At 35.6% G+C, this 22905-nt stretch overlaps 1 protein-coding gene across 3 annotated transcripts in view; it reads right to left on the minus strand.

Moving 5' to 3' along the window:
- Positions 1 to 268: 268 nt before the first annotated feature.
- The window catches only part of RAD21 (RAD21 cohesin complex component), a 28132-nt gene continuing 5495 nt past the window's right edge, over positions 269 to 22905 (minus strand). For 2 of the 3 annotated variants that reach the window (XM_059995088.1, XM_059995089.1), the window contains exons 2-14: positions 21076 to 21250; positions 16228 to 16357; positions 14542 to 14641; positions 12488 to 12594; positions 11986 to 12192; positions 11399 to 11524; positions 10943 to 11065; positions 8955 to 9178; positions 7571 to 7730; positions 7002 to 7147; positions 4101 to 4250; positions 2651 to 2734; positions 269 to 1968 (exon numbers count right to left, since the gene is read on the minus strand). In XM_059995088.1, coding sequence (XP_059851071.1) covers positions 1777 to 1968; positions 2651 to 2734; positions 4101 to 4250; positions 7002 to 7147; positions 7571 to 7730; positions 8955 to 9178; positions 10943 to 11065; positions 11399 to 11524; positions 11986 to 12192; positions 12488 to 12594; positions 14542 to 14641; positions 16228 to 16357; positions 21076 to 21219 — 1893 coding nt within the window. In that variant the 5' untranslated portion in view covers positions 21220 to 21250 and the 3' untranslated portion in view covers positions 269 to 1776. The remainder of the gene's footprint in view (positions 1969 to 2650; positions 2735 to 4100; positions 4251 to 7001; positions 7148 to 7570; positions 7731 to 8954; positions 9179 to 10942; positions 11066 to 11398; positions 11525 to 11985; positions 12193 to 12487; positions 12595 to 14541; positions 14642 to 16227; positions 16358 to 21075; positions 21251 to 22905) is intronic. The other variant, XM_059995090.1, reaches the window with a different exon arrangement.

Genomic DNA, 22905 nt, shown 5'->3' on the forward strand with positions numbered 1-22905 from the left:
CAGAAAATCTCCAGGACGTTGCCCATGGGCTACAATTGTTTAGGGCGCCAAGAACCATAGGCATGTCGTAATTTGTTATGTACTTAGCAGTTACAGGCCTGACCTATGCCCCAGAGATTCCTCAGTACCATAACGATTTGTTTTTTACTCTAAGACCTCTTGAAAAGTTCACTTACTATTTGTATGGATAATTATTCAAGATAGGGCAAAAAAGATGAAGCGATGTTTTCTTGGGGAGTGCCACCAACTGAATACCAATACCTCAAAATTTACAGCTTATAACACAACTTTTATTAGAAAAGTTATACATAACATAGCATCAACTATTTTCAAGAACAATATTAAACCTGATAAGCAACAAAAACCAGACTAACAAAATGTGTAACAAGAAACTAATGACCTTTCTATAATCAAACATTCAATTATCTACAATGTCTTTATACAAAGGGAGAAAAAACCATGGTTTACAGGCACATCATATTGAAAATAAAGCGGCAACAGCAATTTTATACAATTACCATTCTCAAGAAACTGAATCATCAAAACAGTAATTACGAGTTCACAGATTTAAAACATCTCACATAATTTAAAATTATTGGGTATACACTGAAGTCTGAGTGATTTTTGTTTTCCACAAAAGTGCCAACACTTAAAAGCTAGAACTTTTCAGTGTGTAATTTTGCCCTAAAATGTTAAGACATGTATTGATAATCGTAACAGTCACATAATTCCTGGTGCTATCTGATCTGTTAATATTAAAGCCTTTATTTGGATGTGTTTTTCTTCACTTAAATTATAGGAAACCGGATACTGGATTTCTGTTGCAAAGCTATTAGAGTTCCAAACACAGGAGTGTGCAAGCACTGGAAAAAATGATCAGTACTAAAACATAATAAATATCAGAGAAGCCATTAGTTTTTACAGCACTGTCTGCTTAAAGGTTAAGTCAACCAGTTGTACGATTTCCCATCAGTTTGTCCTTTCAGTTGGCATAGCAATTTCTATTTTCATGATCTGAATACTCAAATATATCCAAACATCTTTTTAAAACTTTGATTTATAGCTCCTGGAAAGTTATAAATGCTTTTTATATTCATTCTACGCTAAAAAGTCTATTTCTGCTCATGTTAGAGCCTCACTAAAACAATAGATTTCAGGATAGTAAGATTCATTAAAAAGGTTCAAATGGAATGATTTACAAAAAATAGGGCACTTTAAACCAAGTCCTATTTTTTTGTAGCTGAAAGGGATTAGTTACAGTACAATTTCACACAACCCCATGATCAAGTGTGGAATTATACTTTAAAACCTAAGAGGACAATCTCTGCTTTGGGCACCATCCCTAAAGCACAATGGTTACGAAGAAGACTGCCCGGTGCTGGTGGGAAAAGACGATTCACACTATAGTTATTAACTGTCAGGCATTTTTTCCTGAAAAGTTCTCCTTTACAATGCATTAATGGAGAACTAAGATAAAAACCCTGACTTTCCACTGCTACTCAACAGTATTATATGCGCCAATATTGCACAAATCTGTTCTGGACTGTTAAAATAAACTTGGGGTACTTGTTTTCTCCATCAGAGCACAAACACCATACAAGCAGTTTCCCTTAATAAATTTAAAATACCAGAAAACATGAAGAAAGAGGCAGGGACTTTGTACACACAAAAATCTAAATTTTCTTGAAGGGTTCTGAAGGGTTCTGTGTGCCCTACACATGGGGGCAATTTGTACACACTAGTGAAATGAACACTAGCTATAATGCTTCTAGCTGCTCAAATGATGTGGAACCTTGGTCCGGGGGTTGCAATGATATCGCTGTACGGTTCTTCCTGTGTCAGCTCAATAGCCTGCTGCTTTTTAAGAACCAGGAAGCTGTAGAACTTTGCTGCAGCCTGCTTTCTGTTCGTGTTTCGACACAACTCAAGCAAACTGATAGACTCAGCTCCAGTTTTAGCAAGAGCTCGCTGAAATGAAAGGAAGAATTAAATGAAAATAATCTACACAATGAAGTAGTAATTTTAAAAGGATACTACTTTTGGATACTGAAAAAAGTATACTGTATATTCTGTTGGGGGCTAGGAGTAGATTTTTGAACAGTACCAGGGTGTTTCTCACATTAAAAAAGGCAAGGGGGCAAAGTTAACATTTGTTGGGGCAACCTAATATAGATGATTCATTTTTTCTAATTAATAAAATCAGTTCATCTATCAATTTCATCTAGCACTTACAGCTCTGAAAACTGTCAACTCTCCTTTGAATTTATTTTAGGAGACCTGAGCACCTTGCCTGGTATTTCATAGACACTCAAGGTATCTCCTCTGTATCTGACACATTAAGGCCCAAGGATAAATGACACTGTACAATGATTTGACAAATTTAGTGATTCAACCCATTAAATTTGCTCAACCAAAAGTAAGAAAATGTGCACACACAAAGGAGCTCTGCTTTGCAGGGTAACCACGGGAAAGTGTTCACCTGGATGCTTTCCAGGCTTACTCTTAGCCCAACAGCTTATGTATTAAAATAGTTTAAGGTGTGTGGTTTTGCAAAAAGTTTCACAAAAGGTTTTCTGGTTAATTTTTTTTTTTTTTTTTTAAGGAAACACTGCCAAAAGCCTTTGATGCAATTTTTTCTCTAAGACTTTACCTGAAGACCATGAAGCATCTGCTGAGTCCTTTTGTTCCATCTTCTTTCCTCTTGATCCTGATCACCCCCTGAGGCATCTTCATCCTGAGTGAAAATGACCCCCACACAAAAACAAAAAACTGCCAAAACTGCTACAAAATGAAGCATTTCCGTATCTCCTGAAAGCTCTAAATTGTGTGCATTTTGACCAATGGAAAAATCACTTAGCATCTAGTTCGACATCCTTCTTAAATTACAAAAGAAAATCCTCTGTACCTGCAAGCAGTTAACTGAATATATGACTCTGTACTGGTCTATAAGTGTGTGATCTACACGGTCTGGTCCATGGACTATCGCTGGTTGGCGAGCTATGCATTACCGGCCCTTGCTAAGGTAAGAAACTTAAGCAAGGAAATAAACCAACTATGTCACTAAGCATACTGTTTATTTTAACTGAATGTATATTTATGTATATTTATGTATTTTTTTTGTAGCATGATTTTCTGGACGATGGTATTCCAGAAAATTCCTCATCTCACTATGGACCACTACCAAAGAGCCTGCAGGCTAGCAAAGATGAGTAAGTAATACTGTTCCATACAGTGTTTTAAAAGCAATGGGCTATAATTATAATACATATTTAACTGGAGTGGCGTGGCTGCCAGTCACCTGCCACCTACAAGACTGTCCTAAGTTGGCATGGGGCAACAGCTGAGATGCTTCCAGGCTATGCTGCAACTATCACCACATCCAAAGAGCCAGGAGTTAATAACAGCTTAACATAGAAAGTATAATTTTAAATGCTAATTGAACACTAAGGCTGAGATACTCTAGCACACAGGCTGGAAGAGCTTTGGGGCTACATTCTGACTTTAAAACAGTATAAGGCTCATGTTAAGCACTAAATGGTTATGAAGTCTATGCTGGCATAAATTACAAACACGACCAGACGGTAATGAAAATTGGAAGAAACTTTAAAATATTTGACAGAACATCACATAGAAGAATACACATTCTAATATACAACCTTAAAGATCCAGGAAAAGAGGGAAAGAAAAAACTTGAACAGCCAAAACATGCCCCAGGACAAACCACTCCAGTCTAATGAAAAAGCAAAATCCACACAAATAGATTAGAGGCAGATGCTAATAGCTGACCACACAATAACAAAAGCAGCTCACAAACAATTCAGAAGTCAAGAAATCAGTGAAAGGGCAAGTCCCATGTCCTTGAAAAGCCCCCAAGGGACAAATAAGAGAGAACACAGCACATCTGAAGTTCTTAATGATGGTCTAGATCACTAAGAATTTGGCTAAGTTCTGCTTATATTCAAAATTTTTTCATCACTCTGATGCTCCACCACAATGAACTCAGCTCCAAGGTGAAAAATAGTAAGAGCTGGTTGAAGACTTTCGCTAAACCTAGAATGGGAATTTATTCATCAGATCTTTTTTTTACAACGTTTTCTTACCTCCTCCTCTTCATCATCTTCTTTCTCCTTCTCTTTCTCCTTTTCTTTTTCTGGTAAAAGTTCTAACTCTGGAATTAATTGACAAATATTTGGAGGCTCTTCTGGGGGCAGCTCTACAGGAGGTATTTCCATCTGCTCTACCTGCTGAGGCTTAAAGCAATAAAGATAAGGCAAGTTCAGATGCACATTTCCAGGGTAGCTTCTCTTAACTATGCAAACATGCATGTAGTTGCTGCAGTTTTCAAAATGGAAAGAAATACTTTATCTTCACACTTCCTCATAATCAAAACCTGATTACACATCTTGTTCTTTTACTGTAAAGCCACAACATTAAAGTACTTTACAAAGGAAATTAATCCATTCATTATCTTAGAACAAAAGTGTTTTGTTTAATTCTATGTTAGGAATTTGCAAACAAGAAAAAACCCTCAACACTTTCTGTATTAGCATTTTAGGACTAAACAGAACCCACTGACTCCAGGGCAACGCAAAAGGGCTCGAACATTAATTAGCCTGGTACTGTCGACCACTGCTGTATAAGGGCTACTGCAACTCAGCCTGAGCTCGAAATAAGAGCCTTTGTGCTCTTCCAGCAGCAAATATTAGGAAGGAGGAGACTATTTTTCTGGGTCCATTTCTTGAATTTCTTTCTTCTCGGACTTAATACTAACACATGAGAACATTAAAAGAGTGACAAGGGAACAACTACCCGGAGAGTGGTACTAGAGTAACCCACTAATTACTTGTTCCTGTTCCTGAACTCAAAAACGCTTTTTTTTTTACAACTCCTTACCATCCGAGGGCATAGAGAACTAGTTGTTAAAATTGGCAAAGAATATTCTTTTGCCAATGTCTTGATGATGGAGGCTGAACCAAGAGCCTAAGGTACCGAAAAGCCTCCCTTTGCCCAGAGTTAATTTATTCTATAGACTTAAGCTTGGGAAGCCTTAAACCAGACCACCTCCTTCCTTTATACTCAGGATAGGAACACGAAGTGAACTTAATGGTAGCCAGTCTAAATGAAGTAGCAAGACGTTGCTTTACCTTTTTTCAGCAACTGGATGAGTATATAAGATAGCCTAAAACTGCTTAGTATTAAAGATATACAGGAATATTTATAAGGAATAAACCAGAACACGGAAGAGAATAGAGTCTAGGAATAAACCTCTGCATATATGGTCAATTAATTTAGCACAAAGCAGCATACAATGAGGAAAGGACAATCTCTTCAATAAATGGTGTTGGGAAAACTGGACAGACGCATGCAAAAGACTAAAATGGATTAACGACTTGAATCTAAGACCTGAAACCATAAAAATCCTAGAAGAAAACATTGGTCCTGACAACTTTGGATTTGACACCAAAGGCAAAAATAAACAAGTAGGACTTCATCAAACTAATATATCTGCAAATCAGAGATTAATATCCAAAATATATAAAGAATGCAACACAACTTAAGAGCAAAACAAACTGATTAAAATGGGCAGAGGATCTGAACAGACATTTTCCCGAAGACAGCAATACTGATGGCCAACAGGTACATGAAAAGGTGCTCAACATCTCTAATCAGGGGCACGTAAATAAGAACCACAATAAAGCATCACCCAAAAAACAAGAGATAACAAGTGTTGGCAAGGATGAGGAGAAAAGGGGAATCCTCTTGCACTGTTGGTGGGAATGTATATTGGTGCAGCCACTATTTATCCAAAGGAAATAAAATTGCTATCTGAAAAAGGTATCTGCACTTCCATGTTCACTGCAGCATTATTTATAATAGCTAAGCTATGGAAACAACCTAAGTATCCATCAACACATACATGGATAAAGAAAATATGATATACGTGCACAACGAAATATCATTCACCGTAAGAAGGAAATTCTGCCTTTTGTGACAACATGGATGGACCCTGAAGGCATTATGCTAAGTGAAATAAATCAGAGAACGCTCAATCCTGCATGATAGATACATCACTTACATGTGGAATCTTAAGTATCTTAAAAAGCTCACACTCACAGAAGCAGAGAGTAGAATGGTGGTTACTAGGGGGTGGGGGAAACGAGTAGATACTGGTCACAGTCGGTTTTGGGGATCTAATACACAGTATGATGATTACAATTAACAATACAGCTGTCCCTCAGTATCTACAGGGGATTGGTTTCAGGATCCCCTGTGAATACTAAAATTTACAGATGCTCAAGTCTCGTACTGCAGACAGCCCTCAGTATACATCCATGGATAAGGAGGTTCAACTATATACTATGTACTTGAAAGGTGCTAAGAGTAGATCTTAAAAGTTCTCGTGACAAGAAAAAAATCTAATTCTGTGAGGTGATGGATGTTAACTGAACTTACCATGGTAATAATCATTTCACAATATATACATCTATCAAATCATTATCTATTGCACACCCAAAACTAATACAATTTATATATGTCAATTATATCAATAAAACCAGAGAAAAAATGTTCCATCTTGCTGACAAAGTTATTATTAGCAGGAAGTTTGTTTCATTTTACTCACAATGTACTTAACAGGTTCCATATGCTGCTTTACTTTTCTATCTAGACTGTCGGATTCACCGTGGGCTAATATGGGCTAATGTTTGAGAAGTAAAGTAAAAACCAGAACCAAGTTCAGAGTCAAGGAGTCCACATTAGCCAAGGATGCTCACTTTAGTCCACTGTGAAGCAGAGTCAGAAAAACTCCTAAGAACACCTCCCACTTACATGATATTGTGTTTTGATCCTCAGCTGTCATTCTTTCTGGACCCATTCCTTACTATTTTCTGCCCAAACCAAGACACTTCAAAAGGTCTCCTTAAATAACACTTGCTGTTACTAGGGATCTAAAACATTGCCCGCACACCCACACCCCAAACATCTTGGAGAGCTGTGCTTACAGGGATCATGGGTTCTGGGTCCATCTGTCCCACTTTTCGCTTAACTCCCTGAGGTGGTGGTGGAGGCATGGCTGACTCATCCAGGTTTGTTCTGCTGGTCTCCATTGACTCCTGGAGGCGGCTTGGCTCTTCCAAAATGGGCTCATCTGCAATCGATCATATGAAGAGGGGACAACGGTCATACAGTCCTCAACATTCTAGAACCATTTAATACTAATATGCTAAGACTTTCCCTAATGAAGAAGGCTGAATAAAATTTTACCTCCACAAAGGTTACTAAATTTATAATACATTTAAAGGTGGGAAGAGGTTTTTAGAAGGATACGTCCCACCTCCAAGGCAGGACAATCCTTTAGTAGACTATCACTCGGCCAAGTCCTAGACCTTTCTGAAAACAGAAAACTTCCCAGCTAACAAAGGAATCAGAGAATATAAGGCATGTATTTCCCTGTCCAAACGTTTGAGAATACGTCTTTGTTCCTGATTTCTTTTACTCTGGCAATATACAGGTAAATTCTAAGCCAATGTTCACTGCGATCGTATCAGGGAACTATTCCAGTGGAACAGACCGATGACATCACGCTGCTGCTGCTGAGGCTGCTGGTCCTCTCTGGGAACCTCCGGATTTTCGAATTCTTTGAGGAATTCATCCAAATTATCAGCCTCTCCTCCTTTCCTCCTTTTTCTAAGATCTTCTGGTACTAGTGGTGTAAGACAGCGTGTAAACAGCTATTAAATAAAGAAATAAATATCAATTATAAAATCTCTACTATAAATCACATGAACCGAAAACCTACCACTGGCATTACTATTTTCCATAAGTATGTTTTAACTATCTGTATATATAATTTAGCATGATTTCTACTTAATGCTATATTCATGCTTCATTCTACTTTATAATTTGAAATCCTCTATGTAAAAATTATTTTCACTTGCAATTTTAGAAAAGTTGAGAATGAAATTTTTAACCATTGTCTCATAACTTGGAGATAACCCTAAAGTTCTAAATTTATTTACCTGCAGTTTATTTTCATATTCATACACTTAAAACAATCTAACTGAAATCATACCCAACAGCTTTGCATACTGCCTTTTTCACTTAATATTGTACAGTAATTTCATTAACTATCATTTCTAGTATTTTTAATGATTGAATATTCCACTGAGTGGAAGTAAATATATATGTGCGTGTATATATATGCCACACTTGAATGATTCTTCACTATTTTAAGTTTCTTTTAACTGTAAATAATAATTAATGGACATCTTTATAGAAGTGGCTTTTTCCATATTTTGAATTACTCCTTAAGAAAAATTCCTGACAATGAGACCACTGAGTCAAAAAAAAAAAAAAAACCACTTCAAAACCTTCTTCCAAATGATTCTACGATTGTGCTTCCAATATACAGCAGTTTTACCAAAGCCTTGCTGCTTTAAACACTTTATAGTAAAAATCAATTGGTTCTACGATGCCTCAGAACTTTGCTTTAGAATAGTCTGGAACCTAAAGTGAGCAGAAAGGGCCTGTAAGTGAAAAAAAACTCTCATAAAGCCAGATTTCTGTACTGTGGGAAAAGCAGAACGACCCCTTGTTTTAGCCAGAAAGCAACATCTAAAGATTGCAGACTGGAACCACAGTACACACCAAGGCAACAGAAGTGGTAATGTATCATAGAAAGTTGAGGAGAGAGAACTGTTATTAAAGACATCAGTGGCTTTTTAGAATAGTGAAGATTAATTCTACATCTTTTAGAAATGCAGGTGTCACTTATCATGATCTTTCAGATCAGGTTTATGTTCAGTATACTGTTGTTTAAGGGAGGAAAAAAAAGAGAAGATGCTATATCACTGAGCAATACCTGATCAAAAATGATTCAAACAGAAGTTTTTAAAGTTTATTTTAAAAAATGATCAAAATCTATATGAAATTTAAAATTCTGCAAACTATATTACCTTCAGTAGTCTGTTATTCCACAAAGGCTGAGCAGGTAAAGAGAAAAGTTTTTCCACTCCCCCGGTCTCTTTCCACATCATCAATTTCTTGGTGGGTGGCGCCAGATCCAAAGTAGTAACAATATCGGAGTAATCACTAAGCTGGGCTCTAATCGTCTTGCTATCCAACTCTTTGACACTGTCAACAATTAGCTTCCTCTTCCTCTTGGCTTTTGTTTCTTTGACTGGCATGATATAAGAAAATAAGGTCATTTTTTCTGAGGCCAGCATGAAACATACAACTACCAGATTTGGTCTCATTATATTCCTGCTTTTCTAAACACCTAGAAGAGAAGTTAAGTTTTCATGAGGGTAGAATCTGTTTTAAGTGATGTTTCCCAAGTACCATATAGAGGCTAGCGTACAATAGGTGTTCAATAAAAATTTGCTGAATGAATGAATGTTGACTTTTAGCACAAAATGAGCAAAATAATGGCAAGAGCCAATTCATTTTTGCCCATGTAGCTTTATATTGTAAACACATCACACTTGGTTCAGAGTTGGGCTCAAGTCCTAGGTTCTGCCGCTTATTAAGTGAGTGACCATTAAGAAAAGTTAACTTCATTTTGCTAACCTCTTCATTTTCTCATTTGAAATATGGCCAACCACTCATAGGGGATTGTAAAATATTTAGTACGATGTCTGACATAGATTGAGGACTCCATAAAAGGTTGCAACTACCATGATTTTTATTGGAAGTTGCAATTCATGTATGGCAGCTGCACAAGCAGCTTGATAAAGTGAAACAAGCCCAAACCCAGTCAGATGAACCCAGAACTCCATCCTGTACACTTTTTGTATCCTCATTTCTAATCCTTACTAAACTCTTACAAAGAGGTAACATTATCTCAATTTCTTAAGATACAGAAAAGCTCATGGTATTAAATAAATTCCTCAAGATTTCCTTGTCATACATGTTATATACCCCATAGGTTTTAAAAATATTCATGTGGTTCAAAATTCAAGATTCAAAAAGATGTTATACAGTGACAGCCTCTGTCCAGGCCCTGTCCTCCAGCTACTGAGTTCCCTTCCTTGAAATTAAAAAGTTCAAGTTTTTGTAACAGCTGGCTAAGCTCAATTATCCTATTTTAAACACTGCAGTTTATGTCCCTCTTACCTTGTTTATAGATCTCTGTAATATCTGTCAATAATATAGTATATAATTTACTTAATTACCCATGTTCCCCTATTATTTAAGTTCCACAAGGATAAAGACTTGTTCATTTTTATATTTTTAGTTCCTAAATATAGCTACACAGTAAGTACTCTTTTTAAACCAGAAGCCCAAATCAGAATTTTTGGTGATCAGATTCTAAGTAGGAAACCCAAAAAGTTAATCTTGTTTTACTTAGAAGTAATAACAGTAACTTGAATTATACTGTAAATGACTTAAAGTATTCTACCCCATTGTACCCATACACCATGTAGAAATTTTAAAGTTTCTCATCCAAATTACATACTGCCTCTTTTACTCAGAAGCAGCACCCCCAATTAAATATGCTTTGCTGTGCTTCTTAATAAGCAGTATAAGAAAAATACTGATTTTAGAACCTTTGATATTTCCAGCTAAAAGTATTTTTAGATTTTCCCAGATTGTAGCCCAAACCATACACAGAAATCTAGAATTTTGGAAGATAACTGATCAATCTTGTACTTTACTGAAAAATGCCTTGCAATGCTTTCTGTTACACATGTGACCTGTTGGCATTTTTGTAACCCCCAAAGACTACGATATTTATTAGCAGAAAGCTTGTTCCATACTTTTATTTCACAGCAACTTGTAAAGATACTCTGTAAGATATTCGAATTATAAGTGAATTAAAGTTTCCATAATAGATAACTAACAAAGGAGAAAAGAAGTTTAGTTATATTTAAAATGAGCAGCAGATTAGTGGACATGAGCCAGAACTAGAAAAAGTTCTAAGTCGAAAAGTTTGTTTGCTCACCAGTGATATCAATAGGTTCCAAAGCAAACGCTTCTTCCTCATTTGGAACAAGTGTTGTTTGATCAGTCATAGTTGGCATCGGTTCGACAGGATCCACTGAATCAGGACTATCAGGCCCACCCACTGTAAAAGCAGAAATTTGGTCACAAAAGGCTTGGCTATTTAATAATATATATCCAGCAAATGAGGGGAAAAAAATCCCTTTGAGTAACTGAAAGAAACCCACGGGTTCCAAAGAAAAAACACTTTTCTAGTTATAAGGAGGTCTCTCCAGTTGACCTATTGCCCAAAAAAGGGGGCGGAACACTGGGTTAAACAGACTCAATCATAAGCACTGTTTTTAAGGAGATTTACAGCTCATTAAAAGCTGAAACTTTTAGTTTTTGGTCTTCTACAGTAAATATCTTTTTGGATGCCATACGTCATGCCCAGGATCACTGAACATGAAATGCTTACTTGATACATTATCATCCTCATCCATGTCATCATGCGCAGGCTGTTCTGGCAACATCACCCCCGCCTCAGACAGGGCAGGGGGATCGTCAAAGATACCGCCGTCATTATTACTAATAAGTTTGTCATCTGAAATACGGAATGTAATTTAGTTACAATTTGAAAAAGAAATGCTAAAAGAACAATAGCCAATCACTGGAAAAATAATGTTAAAATGGATTAAATTAAAAAATTTAAATCTGTATTCATTATGCATCTGTTCTCTTCAAGGTAGTACACAAAAGTATAAAACACTTAACATATGAAAAAAATCTCTTAATTTTAAAACATATATTTACTTAAACACAAATAGAGCACTTCGAAGAATTAGTAAAACTTAAAACTCCAAGACAAGCAGTTTTAAACAAAATTAGGTATTGTTAAAACATTTTTAGGCTACAGGTTTACAGAAAACTTTTACTGAACCAACTGGTGACAATTCACACATATATACCTAGAGAGATGCTCAAGACTAAGAATTAGCAACTGCTCTAAAACCCCGCAACTAAATAAAGAAATTATGTTAGAATAATCACCTTGTTGTGACTTACCTAATATACCACCATCATTTCCTTCTCCAAAATTGTCATCCTTATATTGGTCTTCATATTCTAAATGGTTAATCTTCTCATTCAGATTGCTGGTGCTCTGTTCAGGCTCTAATAGGAGGTTAGAAGCACCAGTGCTCACTAACATGTCATCATCCTCGAAAGCGCTACCTTCTCTCATTATTTCACGATCATCCATTCCAAAGTCACCTAAACAAATTTTAGTTGGTCATTAGTTGAAAAAAAGTTAGAAACATCACCGAATCAAAAGAAAATGGCTAATGATTTATTTTAATTATAATGTCACATTTGCTTACTGAAGTCTTATTTATCTTTGAATATTAAAACATCTAGTTTAAACTTTAAATCTTTATTATATTTCATAAACTGATTCTGGTGCATGAGAAAATTCAAATATAAGATCCAAATTTAGGTTACCCTAAATATATTACATAACATAATTTTAACATTATAGCTAGTGGCTAATGATATGTTTCTCTATTACCAAAATCATTTTCTTGTAGAATACTGATGTTTCCAACTTCTTCTCTCATGGTTATCTCTTCCACTCTACTCTGGTTCAGGCTGAACTGCTGGGCCACATCGATGTCACTTTAAGAGAATTTCAAATACAATGTAGTCTCAAGTCTCATTGTAATGTATTTATAAGGGAACACACATCTCAATTCTTTATATAAGCAAGAAAAAAAACCATACATACAACCTATGGAGCCTAAATATTTAATATTAAATAAATACAATCCAAGAATCTAAATGATGTGGAAGTTAATTTGTATTTAAATTTTAAAACTGTTAATGACCAGCAAGCAAAATATAATATGCTGAAATCACTACATAAGGCAACATGGTATACAGCGCAAAAACTTAGAGATGCATGGGCTAGATAGGCATGGGTTTTCATCAGGGCCCTGCAACTTACAGGCTATGTGAACACTGAAGTTACTGGCTTTTCTGAGACTGTTTAGTACAAATGTGGAACATCATCGACCAAATTCAGAATGTAAATACTTCCAAACAAATCACCAGGTTTGTTCAGCAAATAAATGGCAAGGACAAACACACAAAAAACATGTAGCTCTGTTACAGGTTCTTACGAGAGACTTCTGAGACATATCAACCAAATGCAGGCTGGAAACTCTGTATAGACCGTAGCTGAAACAAAGCAGGGCGGGGGGAGCCTAAGCGTCAACTGGGGGCATTTGATTGCTGATTGTATATTATACTAAAGAATTATTGTAATTTTTAAAAAACTGTGGTAGTGTTATGGCTTTGTTTTAAAAATTCCTTGCCTCTAAAGAGATACATTCCAAGGTATTTACAGATGAAATAAAATATTTGTTATTTGCTTTAAAATAATCCGTTGTTAGAAGATCAATTGGAGAAATACAGCTGAGACCTTGAGCAATGTGGGATTTAGGGATTTTGACCCTGAAGTCAAAAATCCACATATAACTTTACAGACAGCCCTCTGTAACTGTGGTTCTGCATCCACTAATTCAACCAACCTCAGACTGTGTAGTACTGTAGCATGTATTTAGTGAAAAACTATCTGCACATAAGTAGACCCTCCCAGGTGAAACCTGTCTAAGGGCCAATGGTACACATGAAATAAAACTGGCAATATATTGATAATGAAAGAAGCTGGATGATCAGTACCTGGGGTTCATAATATTTACTAATCTCTCTACTGTTCAGCTATGTTAAAAAATTCCACCATAAAAATATTTTAAAAATAAAATAGGAGTATAAAGAAAAGGAGGAAAAAGTAAAGCAGCCAAATAGTGCCTAGCACTAATTAACACAATAAATGCAAAATAAATCATAAATTTACTCCTATAATTAAAAGTCAAAGATCATTTTTTAAAAGAGCAGACAAATTTGTCAAAAAGTAAATGGGGATTGGTGGAGAGGGTTTCTCGGATAACCGTGCTACTCAATCACTTGGAAAGTGACAGTCACTTCCCTGTCATGGTAATCATAGCTGAATTCTGAAGACTTGAGAAGAGGGAAACATACCACAGTATTCTGCTGTAATGGCCATCTCTGTACAACTTTCTCTTCTTAAATGTTGTGTGACAATGACCCTTTCTTGCTCTTTATAGAAAGTTATCTCATATGTTTATTAAAAAAAGAAAAGAACAAAAATTGTGGCTGAGTATAGCTTGGCCAAGATGATAAACTGGTAGATGACTTTACTATATACCTCTGAAAAAAATCATGAAGCAACAGTTCAAGTTTTACTGATATCATTATGTAAAGCAAACAGCTAGGCTGCTGTTCAGTTTACACAATGGCCTAAGCAAATCAGAATTCTCTTAGCTGTGTTAAAGCTGGCATCTTCTACATGATCTTATAGAAGAAACACTTCTAGGTTATGTGTTTCATATTTATACGCTAAATGAAAGCACATGCATTCTAGCTACATGTTAACGCAATGTCAAAACATCCCAAGAAAACTATGCATTTGGTAAGCCAATAATGTTTTTTGCACACCAAGTCAAAAAAAAAAAAAGAAGAGACAGAGAGAGAGAGACATACTCTAAGTCAGGCAATGGCTGATCAAAATCATGAAATTCTTCAGGTAAAGTAATAGCATTGTAAGCAGCTTCTCGATTTTCCTCAGGCAGGTCAACAACACCTGGAAAAGAAACGGTAAGCTTGAAGACCTGTGGCTACACCAAAAATTATCAAGGGGTCAAGGAAGGTAAAGTCAGTATAGGGAGGGAGGGAGACACAAAAGGGAAGAGATATGGGGACATATGTATATGTATAACTAATTCACTTTGTTATAAAGCAGAAACAAACACACCATTGTAAAGCAATTATACTCCAATAAAGATGTTAAAAAAAAGTATAATTTCTTAAGGTTATTTTCCAGAAGGTTGATAATATTTGCAAAGTACCACTGAAGCTCAAGTACTTTTGTTTTTTTAATAATCATTAGCCACATTACTTGTGTTACAAGAGGTCAAAGCACTAATTATGCATTAAACTGAGAAGTCTTTAAAAGGACGTATCAACAAGTAAATAAATATTAATAACAGTTTTCTAAATAAGCATGAAATTTATGAGGAAAAGGGATGACTGCAAGAAAATACCCCAAATGTTAAGAGGAACTGGTTATTTTAGGAAAGTGGGATTAAATTATTTCAATTTTCTTTACATTTTCCCCTATATTTTTCAAGTGGTCTATAATAAAAATGCATTGCTTTACAAGATAAAAAGAAACAAAACATGTTATTTAAGCAAAATACACTTAGTAGCCACATATAAGAAACCATCGGCCGCTGCCTAAATATTTTACTTTTAACCAAATCTTAGATCTCAAAGATTTCACTATTTATATATTAAAATAAATGGAAGTATAAGACTATAACAACAGTAGAAATTACGGTATAAGGCATCTCTCCTACACATTGAGATTATTTTAATCAGAATAAAATTTTGTCAATGCTTTAAAAAATTATACAATAGTAATTATCTATGCAGATGCAAGTTTGGTTGCTAGAGTCCAATTTAGAATTAACTATTACCTAAAACAAAACAACAACGAAGAACTATAGAGAACATTTAATAAAGTCTCAACAACTTAAGCTAAAAGTGAATTTGATTTTAAGACTACACTAAGGGCTTCCCTGGTGGCGCAGTGGTTGAGAGTCTGCCTGCCGATGCAGGGGACATGGGTTCGTGCCCCGGTCTGGGAAGATCTCACATGCCAAGGAGCAGCTAGGCCCGTGAGCCATGGCCGCTGAGCCTGCGCGTCCGGAGCCTGTGCTCCGCAACGGGAGAGGCCACAACGGTGAGAGGCCCGCGTACCGCAAAAAAAAAAAAAAAAAAAAAAAAAAAAAGCATACACTAAAATTATTCAGGAAAAAATTAAAAGTCTAATATTTCCTTTCCTGAGCTTTTTAAAAATCACAGAACAATTAGTTTTCCACACTTCAACCTCTGATGATTGCTGAAAAAGGGGTTAAAAGAAAAAGGCAACTCCAAAGGATTAACAAAAAAGGTGTAACTGTCATAATTCCATATGTAGAACAAAAATAAAATCGGTTTTCTCCCTTGAAACACTGCCTCTCTAAGCTCTGCCCCGTTTTTAAGGGGTTCCCTGTACTGCAATTAAAACAAAACAAACTACGCTCATCTAGCATATTTGCTTAGCAGTTTTTAAACTAAACACGATTAACTCCAAAGTTAAAAACAAAACAAAGAAGTCAACAATACCTGGCCGAAAAGCCATCTTTATCTTAATGAATGCTTCATTACAGTCTGCCAGGAGATATTTGGCTTTTCTGTGATAGATTCGAACTACTCCCAGTAAGAGATGTCCTGACGTTCGGAGTGCCATCTTCACCTGTGAATTAACATTACTCTAATTTATAAAGTTAATTTTCTGGATTTAGAGACTACTTCAAAGCTTGTATGTTGTGCAATTCACAGGCAATTTATATCTCTCCATACTTTTAACCATTTATTTGAAGTTACCTCACAGTCATGTATATTTTATTTCTCACTGCCTTTACCTGTAAATTTCCTGAGTATACCCAAAGAATAGACTGGCAGAAATTCATGAATAAATATAGATGTGAAGGTAGCTATGAAGCAAGTATTAAGGCAATCCATGAACTGTTGTCATTAGCACATTAAGAAGTATGTGGCACTTTTGGTTGCCAATCTAGAGTCATTGCTCCTTGCTGGCTAACTGAACTCTGAGTTTATTTGGGAAGTGAAATGTCCCCAGTCTTGAAGGATGACTGTCTCATTCTTCTCTGCTGGTGCTCGTTTTTGAGCGGGCATGTAACCCAGTTCAGCCAACGAGAAGTTGGCTTGACTGAGCCAACTTCTCAGTCAAGTAGGTCAGAGAATTTCTGAGGAAGATTTTCCCAATTAAAACAAAACAAAACAACGAATACCCCTCCCTTCCTTCTCCCCTTCCTGCACTGTGAGTAGGTGGGGCCTGTAGCTGCCTGCAGTACCCCCGTAACTGCAAGGCTGTCTGCATGAGGACAAGAAGCCATTAAACTAAGAAAGGTGAGTCCTTGGATGACATCTTTGAACTGCTGAACCTAGATCTTCCTATTTCTAAACTTCTAGTTAAATAAGACTGTTAATTTCCTTATTGTTTAAGCCACTTTTCACTGAGTTTTTATTACCTGACTCGAAAGCATACTAACTGATAAAGGATAATGGTATCCATCTTTCTTCACAAGAAAATACATTCCTCAGCCTGTATTTTATCAAGGTAGATCTTCATCAGTGCTTAGGGGGATCCAGTATGTGGGATGAGACAGAGTAGTTGGAAAAGAATGAGAGAAGTAAATACCCAATCTAAATAGAATGATTCAAAATTCCTCTGGTTATAATAAGAATTTTTTTTTTTAAGAACAAGAAAACATGAGCTCAACTTTACCAGATTGTTTTCCAGATAACACCATAAAAACATCAAATTTTTAAGTAGCAAAGAAAGCTGTTAAATATTTGCTTAAAGTTTAAATTATGCTTAGTACACTATGTTCCTTATAACTTACAAATACAATGTGTTGTCTTATTTAATATGGGTACTCTCTATAGCAGTCTAGAATCCGATTTACAATAACTCTCAGGCTCTATATTTATGGTCACATCTCATAACAGCATAAATTATGAAGTTTAGTGTTATAAATTCTTAAGTATCTAAAACTGTAATAAATTTATAACTAAATCTAGGACTTATCTGATGATAAATCCCTGATATGAAAAATAATACCCAATTAAAATACTGCTCATAATGGAAAATGAGAATCTCCCTTTATGGTGTAGTCTTAGGAAATTTAAAATTACTGCTGACTGCACCTTCACCTAAGAAAAAAGGAGGGAAAAAACCCCCAATCTTGGCATGCCATTACCTTGTCCAGAATTAGCAACTTTTAAAAGGTGGTGTTTAAACAAAAACATGGAGATACAGAGAAGAGAGTAGTGGTTACCTTAGGAGAAGGGGTGGGGGAAAGGCAAAATGGCTAAAGGGGATCAACTGTATGGTAATGGATGAAAACTAAATTTTTGGTGGTGAGCACACTGTGGGGTATACAGAAGTAGAAATATAAAACCTATATAATGTTATAAATCAATGTTACCTCAAAGTAAATTTCTTAAAAATGCAGATAATAAAGTAGTCACCTCATTAAATAAAAAGGTGGTGTTTGGGCCAAGTCTTTCTTTCTGGATTAGTTTGGTTCAGAGTTCAGTCCCAGAATAGGTAAAATGAGGTGTGGCATTTTTGCTGTTGAACTAGCTCATGTTAAGAGTGGAGGTATAATCAAGAACACAGGCTATACATCCAAGGAAAACTCTGATCTGCAGGGATTTAAGAGGGGCTGTTCCAACCAGAGACGGAGAGGGGAAGGGGGGAGAGAGAACGCGTGCAGCTGCAAGGAGCAATTTGTCTGCCACTTGTTCTAAACGACTAAACCAACATTTCACCCACAAGAACTGCACAACAAAAGCAGACATTAGAAATTTTCAGGTCAGTTCACCCTGTGGAGATATCTATTGTGATATATTCTATCACAATAAAACAAAATCAATCAATCAAATAAAAACACACTTAGAAATGGTTTTTAAAGTTGTAGTGTCCCTAATGGGGTACAAAGTACTCTGCACATATTATGAAAAAGTTTGTTATCCTTTTAAGCCAAATCACCCTCAATACTTGCTTATGGATGTTAAAGTTAGCCACACTTAGCAATTTCAAGAAAAGAGTTCAATTTCTCCTTTCTCCATTCACCTAACTCAGTAAGCAGACCTATAAAAAGAAAATATCATCTTCTCAAACAATTCCACCAGCAGTGCACACTGGTGCAATTTCCCCACAGAACAATTGTTAATGCACATCAGAAATCTTAAAATAAGTATATCACCTGCTCCAATAATTATATTCCTAAACATCAACATTAAGGAAAGACAGAGAACAAAAGATTTTACAAGTAACAGTTACTAAATGGCTGTTTTTTAAAAAGAGGAAAACAAAAACTTGTAATCCTACCACCTAGAGAAACCTTTAGTAATATTTTAATATGCCTTCTAGGCTTTTATATATGCATAAACACAATTTTTCTTTTTGTGTGCATGTGTACACAAAAAACTGTATTATATTGTTTTGTAATGAGCCTGCAGCCAGGAAAAGCTCTGTTCATAGCATTATCATAATTTTTAATGGTTGCATTATACAGACCAGAGGAATTAAATTCAAAAAATTTGGAAAAAATATGGATTACTTCCCTCCCTCCCAAAAGAAGCTGGTCAAACAAATCATACACAATCAAAATGATAAATTTCAGGTCCATAATCCTTTATATGAAGTCCTAGGGGCCAAATGTGTTTTGGAATTCAGAGCTTTTTGAATATTATAAAGGTAATGCAGTGCACATGCCGTTTATTAAAACATTCCCAAGAGTGTCTGCAGCAGCTCCCCATAACCATACACATTAGAATTTATGAAAACACAAATAACCTCACTTCAATTTTGGTCTAGTTGTGTTTCTGGGTTTTTTTGTGTATTTAAGTTCTGTGGGTAAAAGACTATGACAATGTACAATGCAACCATTAAAAATGATGGCAGAGTTATGAACAGAGCTTTTCCTGAATGCAGTCCTGTTACAAAACTTACAGTGCAGTTTTTTTATACATGCATAAAAAAGGAGAAAAATTACATGTATAACACATGCACCCATAAAAGTCTAGAAGACACAGCAAAATACTAAAGGTTTCTCTAGGTGGTAGAACTACAGGTCACTTATTTCCCCCTGTTTGTAAAGTTTTCTAATTAGTATTGTCTTAGAAATAACATAATAGAAACATCTTTAACACCAATAAATTCTACACTATAACTCTAAGACTAGTTGAATTTCCATATACAGATAGAAATTTTATAATTTAATCTAATTCCAAATACAAACTTTCACTTCTCTCCTGTGAAACATTTATTTTCCCAGAAAACTTTTCTGAACAAGTCTCTGCTACATCCCACCTTTGTTCCTGGGATGCCCTTGCTCCTTCAGCAGTAAAGAACTACTCTTATTTAACACACTATACCAGCATTGTCCAAACTGTTAATTCTAAGAGGAGCTCCCAATGCTGATGCAGGGAGCTGCAATCTGGAATGCTTTCAAAATAGGAAAACTGGTACATGTATGTGTGTATGCATATGCATAAATACAAAGCCCAGGAAAGGACCTTTAAAACACAGATGTGATATGTGTGTGTATGTGGATATATAAAAATTATATTCAAGGACTATACCTTTGAGATTAGCCCTTCATACATTTTTAAAGTCAACCTGTCTGTTCCTCAATGAAATGCTCATGATGTTAGTAGCTATAATTGTGACTGTTTGTTTGAATGGTCTTTCCTTGGCAACACAAAAAACACATATTAAGTCATACTATTTGTGAAATAGAAGGGTGGAAACCACTGCTTCAGAAGTTTCAGAGGATATCAATAAAATCTCCTCTAGAAACAGAGTAGTAAGCAAGGCAGATAAGGTAAGGACATTCATAAGGCTTCCATTCTAGGGGAACACAGTAATTAAATATTTAGGGAAAGATGGCCAAGTACAAAAGTTCTACGATGGGGAAAAGTTCTGGTATCTTCAAGAAACGGCAAGTAGGCCTGGGAAGCTGAGGTGGAGCAAGTGTTCTGGATACTATTTGCTACGTGGATAAAGTATCAATAGTTAGATCTGGCCCCTGCAACATTTTCTAACTAATGGGTCCTTATTTTGAAAACTTTGTAAATTCCTCAATCAGGAATACCTATACACATATTTAGTATAAAAAACATCTAGAAAGTTAAATATAAAATATTTGGGTACTGTCCGACCATACTTATCTGCCACTGAAAGAGGCAAATGAAGATATCTGTATACTCAACAGAATTTTTAAAGAGAAGAAAGTATCAAATTGAAACTCTGGCTATGGATTTTCTTTACCTCCAGTATACATCGGTGCCTACCTAAGAAGCTGTTTTTATAGAATTCTATTTCACACATCAATGAACAATCAACGAAGTGAATAAAAATATCAACATCAAACATACCTTCGGTGAGATGATACTCTCCACACTGCTCTCTAAATTACACTCAAACACATGGGCTTTGGTTAGCTTCTTATCCCAGTGGGCCGCTAGCCAAATTTTGGCCAGAGGCCCTCTTTTACTGAGGACAAAATGTGCGTAGAACATTGTTCTGGTTGACTATGAAACAGGAGGAAACCTGAAGGGGACAAAAAGTTAATGCAAACAACACCACATGAGAACTGAATTATTTATCAAGACATACAAGAAACCTGAAAATAAAAGTCTCCTATTCTTCTAAATATGAAAACTATGAAAGGCTTGAGTGAAGTATAGTATGCATATAAAAAACAATCTATTGTTTAATTTTGAGAAGGTAAGAAAAGATCCCCCCAAATGCTAAGCTGAAAGGTAAGGGGACAAGTCAGGTCACTTCCATGCCTTACTGTCATCTTAAAAGTGCTAGTTTGGTTTTTTTCCTTTAAGTAAAAACTGTCTTCAGAAAACTCTTCTTTTTGAAGTTCCATCAAGTGTTAATTCCATTCCTATCCTGATTACTAACTGTAAAAATAAGTCTGCTTCTGGCCAAAAGCCAGAAAATATATTCTTCATGACAAGAAAAGAATGTCCAAGAAGAAGAACACTCAGGCACAGATATTAATCAATGAGGAAATTTCCATGTTTAGAACCCCATTAAAAACTGAGATTCTTAGCTAAATGCATTATATAATAATTGCTACCTCATGACAAGCATTTCATATTTCACCAAGCAGATAAGTAAGTGGGTTGGCCCCATTTTACAGGTAAGCAGTTTTCAAAAGCTGAGCCTTAAAAAGATAAGCATTGTATAGTTTTCTCAACTCAGGAATCTGAAAAGCACTTGATCACTAAATTCAGGACAATGATACAGTATACAATTTAACTCATGACTGAAACAGTCTTAGTAGAAACACAAGTATGTTATTCTTTTATTTTCCTTTTAGTAACCTAATGTATTAATACCTAAGAAAAAAAAGGCAGCCTGCAGAACTCCAGCTTGGAGAGCATGTGAACGGTGTAAAAAGATAATTTCCCTTATATCATGTATTTTCCCTTTTCCACAGAAAACTTTAGAAAATCTATTTTGCCAACTGAATTTTTTCTGAAATGTCCGTAACACTAAAAAAAGGTAAGTCATGCTTTTACAGAAAGAAACTCAAGCACACCCAAAACACATGAAAACTAATTAAAATTTAAAAACTTTTAAAACTTATGTCACACACCTATCCCTTGCTCCCTACCATTCCTAAGTCCTGGCAACCACCGCTCTGTTCTTTACTCAAATTTTAGCATTTTGAGAATGTTATATAAACGGAATCATACAGTATGTGACTTTTTGGAACAGCTTCTTGGATTCAGCATCATGATACAAATTCATCCAAGTGTTTGTTGCATGTCTTAACAGTATGTTCCCTTTCATTGCTGAGCAGCATTCCATGGGGGTGGTTATAGTATCACAATTTGCTTAGCCATTTACCTATTGAAGGACATTCGGTTGTTTCCAGTTTTTCGCTATTTCAAATAAAGCTACTGTAAATATTAGTGTACACAGACTTGGCGAATGTTAATTTTTCATTTTTCCAAGACAAATGTTCTGTGGTGTTATTGGACAGCATGATAAGTGTTCCTTTAGCTTTTAAAGAAACTTTAACACTGCTCCTATCAAAACTCTAATGAGGTTTTTTAATAGCTACTGACAAGATTTTTCTAAAACTCATAAGGGAAGGCAAAAGACCCAGAATAGCTAAAAGTATTTTGAAAAAGAAAAATAAAGTGGGAAGAATCAGTCTACCCAATTTTAAGACTTATTATATA

This window comes from Delphinus delphis, chromosome 17 (assembly GCF_949987515.2).
Source record: "Delphinus delphis chromosome 17, mDelDel1.2, whole genome shotgun sequence".
Classification (NCBI taxonomy): Eukaryota; Metazoa; Chordata; class Mammalia; order Artiodactyla; family Delphinidae; genus Delphinus; species Delphinus delphis.